General features: G+C 50.5%; 1 protein-coding gene across 1 annotated transcript; it reads right to left on the bottom strand.

Annotated features, from left to right (window-relative positions):
* Positions 1–1,132: 1,132 nt before the first annotated feature.
* Positions 1,133–5,293, bottom strand: LOC103180642 (BTB/POZ domain-containing protein KCTD7). Its single transcript, XM_042338537.1, has 5 exons — positions 5,135–5,293; positions 4,454–4,561; positions 2,768–2,958; positions 1,925–2,103; positions 1,133–1,509 (listed from the first exon to the last, which is right to left on the bottom strand). The coding sequence occupies exons 1-5, from the start codon at positions 5,264–5,266 to the stop codon at positions 1,133–1,135; spliced, it is 987 nt and encodes a 328-aa protein (XP_042194471.1). The 5' UTR covers positions 5,267–5,293.
* Positions 5,294–7,445: the final 2,152 nt, after the last annotated feature.

Raw genomic sequence — 7,445 nt, 5'->3', positions numbered from 1 at the left:
ATTTGAGACAGAGATGGGACCACTGTTTAACGTCTGATCGAATGTTGCAGTGGTCCCGCCCTATCTGCTCATGACTGTATCTGCTCAACACTTACTTGCGAAGCGCTGAGCAAAATCACAAATTCCCTGAAAGACATCCCACTGCCTACTCTCGTATTTCCGGAGAATCTCAAGATTGGTCAGGAAAAGAACAATGGAATTGGGAAGTAAGATAACGGACTCTCCCTCTCTGGCCAGAACCCAACAAATTTGTCGGGGGCTTTGGGACGTCCTCCCGCCCGTGAAATGCTGTGTACGTGTAAATTGTGTGTTGTGTTGTAAATCTCCTCAGCTCCTCGCGCTGCAAATCTGAGAGAAGCTGCCAAAGCTGCTTTTGAAATCTGCGTAGATTTTTTTTTCCACCCCAAGCAGATTAGGATAAATCGTACTGACCTGAATGCACCTGTAAACCCTCGGCACCTGTCTAGGGATGGGAGGGAGTTGCCGTGTGTTTTTTTTTGAAAGAACAAAATGCTCTGGGATGTTAACCCGCATGAGGGGTGCTATATAAATAATAATAATAATCCTTGCATTTGATACAGAGGGCCTTCCGACCGCCTCGCCATGAGGTACCTGCTGGAGCACACTTCCAGCAGCACAGGGGGGGGAGAGGGGGAAACTAGGACTGAAGGGCAACCAACGCTCCTGGAACCTCACCCCAGCAAGAGGAGGTCAAGAAGAGAGGCATGGGCCAGTGGGGGTGGGGTGGGGTAGAGGGAAAAATAATTGAAAGCACTAAATGTTTTTAAAGAAAAAAAACACGCTGCTCCATCTCTCGCTCGTTCCCCTCGAAGGATCAATTCCCCGCTTGGCTAACCAGTGTGGTCATGGTGGAAGGGGGTGACATGGGTTGGGGGTGGGGGGGGGGTGCAAGGAGTGGGATGGGTGTGCAAGCGGTCATGCAGTCATTCCCCCACATCTAACCGGCGAGCAAAACCTCTGCCCGCTGCGTTGGAACCGATCTGCATTGAGACATTCCCAATTCAACATCTCATTAAATAAATGAGGAAGCACGGAGCTTGCTGTGATGTTGAACTGGTACAGTAATTTCTTTACCGCCCCACCCCCCCACCCACCCAAAAAAAAAGGCCAGTTACCACCAGGTAATTTTGAATTCGTAGATGGGGCGCTTGCAGTAATAATGGTTGACGAGATGCTTGTCACAGACACCGATGCACTGGTGATCCACGGTGATGCCCCGGTTGCCCAGGTCCGTCACGATGCAGTGCAGCAGGTCGTAAACGTCTGCGATGGCTTCCCACGGGCCGAACGACACGTCCACCTCGCAGTGGTGCTCAAATAGTTTGGTCTCGCTCTCGCTCCGGTCGAAACGCAGCGAGTTATACAGCGGCCTCTCGTAAGGCGTGACAGGCATCTCCTCCTTGTACACGCAGATCTTCAGCTTGGCGAACCGGGCTTTCCTCTGCACTGCTCTCTGTTTGGCGATTTCAATGATTCTCTCCAGATTCTCTGGCGGGGAAGAGGGAACGAGAGGACGAGATGGTTATAATAGTCAACGAGTGGACCCAGGTTCGATTCCCGGGTGGGGCAAAACCTCCGGCAAGTTTCATTACTCCGCACGCCTCGGTTTACCTAGCATTAAGCAGGAACCCGGTTGCTGGACGAGTGGCAGATCGCTTTTCCGGGGGCAGTATAGATCCCTCAAAAAAATATTTGGTCGCTCCATCGTGACTGTTTGTGCAATTGGCTGACGCTTTTCGCCCACAAAATACAGTCCATTCACAATTCACAATATATTCTGTGAAGCGATTTGAGATATCTTAACGTCTTGATAAGGCGCTATATCAAATGCGAGGATTATTATTATTACCTGCATTTACAGAGGGAAGGGACGTTAAGAAATAATTTCTTCATCTGTTCGTACCTTTGTAATACGGCAGCAAATCCAAAAAAGCTTTTCTGACTTTTTCACTGGCCAAAGGCTGCATCTCGTCCAGACACTCGATGAGCGGGCCGATGGCGTAGTATTGAGCCTCCTTGTACACGGCTCTGACTCGCTCGCGCTGCGGAAGGTCACCGCTTCGCAGGAAGTTAAGAATGTCTCTGAGAAAGAAGACAAAAGCACGAAACGGCTGAACGCTTTGTACGTTCCGTGCATCTCATTAGATCTCAATAGCTCATCGCCAGTCTCCCTAAAACCCCACCGCGCTCCAAAAGGATTTGATTTCAAGACCCTCACATACAAACCCTGCCTTTCTGACCTGCTCATTCAGGACTCCCCTGCCTGCCCCCCACCCCATCATTCAGTTGACACAATAACAAAAACAAATTGCATTTATATAGCAGATGGATGGCCCTGGGCACTGGATAGTGGAGGATTTGCACCCAAGTTGAGGGGTTTGAAGTCAAGAGGAATGTAGCGCAAGGAGGTGGTGGTGGTGGGGGGGGGGTTGGGAGGATGACCGAAAGCACTGTCAAAGAAGAAGGTCTTGAGGTGGACCTTGAAAGAGGTGAGGGGAGGGGGCAGGCGGAGGGGCTCCGGGAGGGAGTTCTAGAGAGTGGGGGTAGAAACGCTGATGGTCATGGAGCAGGCCAGTGCCCGGAGGGAGGGGGCAGGTTGGTTTGATTTTAGTCTGTCGCAGATGTAGGGAGGAACAAGACCGTGGAGGGCTTTAAAAGAGAGGACAAGAATCTTGAACTGGATTCTCTGGGAGATGGGGAGCCAGTGAAGTCTTGACAGCTCAGAGCTTTACAGCGCTTTACCCACCCAAAGGAGGCCCCGTCTCGGTCGATGAAGAAACGTCCGTCTGCGTCTTTAGGAATTCGGTGTCGGCCGCTGAACATGGCCGCGAGCATCGTGTCCTCATAGCGCCTCAGGGTAGACAGTCGCGTCGTGAAATACATACCGCCCACATTCAACGGAACAACCTCCGGGAACTGCATAGACACAGAGTAACGCTGTGCGCGTAAAAATAAAAACCTGCGTAAAACACTTAGGACCAACCACAGAAATCTCCTCACCGTGGCAGGAAGAGGCTCTTGTGGAGGCAGCAGCAACAACAACAACAACAACAACAACTTGCACTTGCACAGCGGCCTTCACGTGGTGTTATTCGAAAAGAGAAGGGAGTTTCTCTCCCAGGGTTCCGGACGGTAATTCTCCAGATTAAAAAAAAAAGTCACTCACCTCACGCACGGCTGTTTGCCGGACTTTGTGCATGCAAACTGGCAACCGGGTTCGCCTACAAATATCCTACAGTCCCTACACACAAAAGTAATGTCGAGTATTTTGACGCGATGGAATGCTATATCAACTGCAAGCGTGATTATATAAACACAACCCTAATAATACTTTTAACGTGGTTAATAGATTTGTGTCAGTAAATTCAAGAGGGAATTAGACAGCCATTTGGTGAAGAATTGAATTGAGGAGTGCGAGAGGCAGAACCGTGCAGGATTATTTAGTCTCTTTTTAAAACTGTATTTATTTAATTTTCGACCACGCTTCTGGTCGACCTCTCTCCTCCACAACCCCCCCCCCCCTCCCCCACGCCAGGCGTCAACGTGAGGGGTTTTCAGACATCCTCTCACTAGGAAAGGCCCTGGGGGCGAAAAGTAAAGTTGTTGCTGTTGTTGAATTATCAGCATCTGTGAGTCCACAGCTCGGCTTCTCTCTGGAAGATCTGTTCAATTCTAATCTGATTATTTTTCAAAGACGGTATAAATAAATAATAATCCTTGCAGTTGATATTGCGCCTTATCAGGTCGTCAAGACGCCTCAAAGAGCTTCACACAAACTATGCTGCAAAGTGGAATTATTGTGTATTTTCTGGGCGAAACGCGGCAGCCGGTTTGCGCACAAAAAGCCATGGAGTGAGTGACCAATTTTATTTGGTGGGGGGGGGGGGGGGGGGGGGGTATTGTTGACCAGGACACCTGGAGAGAGAAACTCCCTTCTCTTTTCGAATAGCGCCGCGGGATCTTTAACGTCCACCTGAACAGGCAGACGTGATCTCAGTTCAATGTCTCACATGAAGGAGGAGAGCCTCCGACAATGCAGTGCCCCCCCCCACCAACCCCAGTACTGTATTGGAGCATCAGCCTAGAACGACGCCGGTTCAAAATAATTCAGCTGCGTTTGGCACAGGTTGGAAGGGAAGCTCTTTAAACAGCTGATAAGTGCCACAGCCACCTGACCACTGGGGATTAACGTGCGGATTGTCAGTGATATTGTGGATGGAGAACGATGCCTTTAAGGTCAATCTGAATCGATACGAGAGTTGGCAATGAGGACTGACTGTGGGTGCATCCAATGGACAGAGTCATGGCTTCATGTGCTCCGGGCTTCGTATTTTTTTAAACGGGGCTGCAAAGAGGGACTTTATAGCCCAGAAGGGCCGATGTTTACATGAAATGCCTGTCGCAGATCCAGCTGCGGAGCAATATTGCTCACCCTAAACTTGCTGTGCGACCGGTTTCCAGGGACGGTCGCCCGGATGAGACATTGTGTGCGAGCGTCCCTGTGGGTCACATTTTGCCCTGTCTCGTGTCCAGCAACAAACTAAGAGCAAGAACAATTACAATTCCAAATAAAACAGACACACTCATCAGAGAAACACAGCCATTAATCCAACCCCTCCAACCCCCTCCCCGCCTCCTTCCCCTCCAATCCCAACAAGCTTCTCCAGTAACTGCCAGCACCAGGAATTGTGTTGAGTTAAATTTTATATACATATATACACATATATATTATATATATATATATATGTGTGTGTCCCTGGATAGGCATTATTTTGCATTTCCTTTCCAGAAACATAACATTTACAGTTGAAGGGGGTGGGGGGGGGGGGGGGGGCAGGTGGTGGGTCAGATGAAATGGAGGGCAGTGGTGGGGGGGGGAGGGGGGGGGACGACGGCGGGTGGGGTTTTGCGCGAGCCGGTGCGGCCCGCGGGCCGCCAGTTGAACCCACCCTGCTTTCTCGAGAAAGAGATGTGCAAATCCACGTCAGCGTTGCTCCAGGAAAAGCAGATCGACTGCAACCCCCTCCCCAAGGCGACTGGCCAGCCATCCCCTCCACCATCACCCCCCCCCCCCCCCACCCCATTGCTGTCGTTTGCAAAACGATGCCCTTACCTCCTGCACCCCCAGAGCGTTCGCTGGGCTGTTGTTGGAGGCGGGTTTTCTGAATGTATCCTGCAGATCCGAGGCCGACATCATCATCTCACCGGACCGTTCGCTCTGCTGAGGTCCTGAAATCACCACCATCACTCTCGCCTGGTGCAGACTTCTTCCAGCTGCTGTTTGCATTGGTTTTGGGTGGGTGGGTGGGTGGGTGGGGGGTGTGGGTGGAGAGGGAGAGAGGGATGGGAGAGGGTGGAGAGAGGAGGGAGGAAAGGATGGAGGGGGTGGGTGGGTGGAGAGGGATGGGAGAGGGTGGAGAGAGGAGGGAGGAAAGGATGGAGGGGGTGGGTGGGTGGAGAGGGATGGGAGAGGGTGGAGAGAGGAGGGAGGAAAGGATGGAGGGGGTGGGTGGGTGGAGAGGGATGGGAGAGGGTGGAGAGAGGAGGGAGGAAAGGATGGAGGGGTTTGGGGGGGGTGGGGGGGGGGGGAAAGAGAGAGAGAGAGAGAGAGAAAAAAGGGACAGACGCAAAAAACACACACAACACACACACAAATGTTGGGGGTGAAAAACATGCGACTTTGCTAAGGAACGCAACGGGTTTGGTGCTGACCCACCTCCTCCTCTGCATCCATACCTCTCTCTCTCTCTCTCTCTGGATGCTGGTGGGGGGGGGGGAAGGGGGAGGGGGGGACTCGCACATCAACCCCCCCATAGGGGTCTCACGTAGTCGCAGATTTCCGTAACGCTTCATTGCGCTCTGTTATAAAAGCCACAGCGCAAACCCAACTCCACCCCCACCTCACACTCACTCACACACACTCACTCACTCACTCACTCACACACACACACTCACACACACTCACTCACTCACTCACTCACACACACACACACTCATACACACTCACACACACACTCATACTCACTCACACACACTAACACACACACACACACACACTCACTCACTCACACACACATTCACTCTCACACACACACTCACACACACTAACACACACACTCATACTCACTCACACACTCATACACACTAACACACACACTCACTCTCATACACACTCACACACACACTAACACACACACTCATACACGAACACACACTCTAAAACACTCACACACTCTAACACACACTCTAACACACACACCAGCAATAATAGTAATAATTTGCATTTGACAGGACCCCTTATCACACCTTTCAGATGATAATAACAACAGTAATGATGATGATGATAATCGTTGCTCGCGCCCGATCGCATCTTCCGAGACGCCTCGAAAGCGCTTCGCGGACTATACCGAAAGGTGAATTGGTCGACTGTTCACGGCGCGGGCGACGGGCGGCAGCCAATTGCGCGCGGCAGTGCCCCCCACGGTCCTGAATCCAGTGACCAAATTGTTCATATTAAAAATTTTATTTTGACGGGGATTATTAACCCCGGAAAAGCGATCCGCCGATCGACGTAACGACCGGGGATCCTCCCTGCTGCGAGGTAAGCAGAGGCGTGCGGTGCGGACAGGAAACTTGCCTAACTTTCCTTCCCACCTGGGAATCGAACCGGGGTCCTCCCATTTGCCTAATCACTACGATACGGGATTCCAAAGCAGATCGGAGCCGATGAGGTTTCAGGGGAAACTGTATTTCGCACCATTAAAATGCGTATTTTTTTCGCGGATTGATTCGAATTGCATCTCCCACAAGGGTGGGTAAACTGCGTTGTCAGAGGTTTAAATCGACGTCCCGGCTGCCCGTTCAGGTGGGCGCTAAAAGATTTTGTGGCACAGTTTGAGAAGAGGTGTCCTGACCAACAACCTCCCAAGTAAAATCAAGTCATTCACTTTATGGTTGTTTGTGGAACATCGGTTGACGCATTGGCCTACAACATAGTTTACAAAGACGCATTTGCCTACAAAATAGTTTACAAAGACGCATTTGCCTACAAAATGCACAACTGCACTTCACAGATCTGCGAAACCCTTTGAAACATCCTCCCAAAGTGAAAGTCTCTGTTTACATATAGATTGTTGTCGTCATTTCTCAATATTCTGGCACCTTTGGTGATTTGAGAAATGCTAATTCTAATCATAATAATAATAATAATAATCCTTGCATTTGATATAGCGCTTTTCACGTCAGGAGGACGTCCCAAAGCGCTTCACAGAACACACTGCAAAGTGAATTGACTGTATATTTGTGGGCGAACGCAGCAGCCAATTGCGCACAGCAATGTCCCACAAACAGTCGTAGATTGAAAATGACCAATTTATTATTGTTTTTGGTTTTTGAAGGGATTATTATTAGGCTCTGTGTGGAGT

This window comes from Callorhinchus milii, unplaced genomic scaffold (assembly GCF_018977255.1).
Source record: "Callorhinchus milii isolate IMCB2004 unplaced genomic scaffold, IMCB_Cmil_1.0 Scaffold10, whole genome shotgun sequence".
NCBI classification, from domain to species: Eukaryota; Metazoa; Chordata; class Chondrichthyes; order Chimaeriformes; family Callorhinchidae; genus Callorhinchus; species Callorhinchus milii.
The sequence above is the reverse complement of the archived record's forward strand: the minus strand, read 5'-3'. Positions and strand labels throughout refer to the sequence as shown.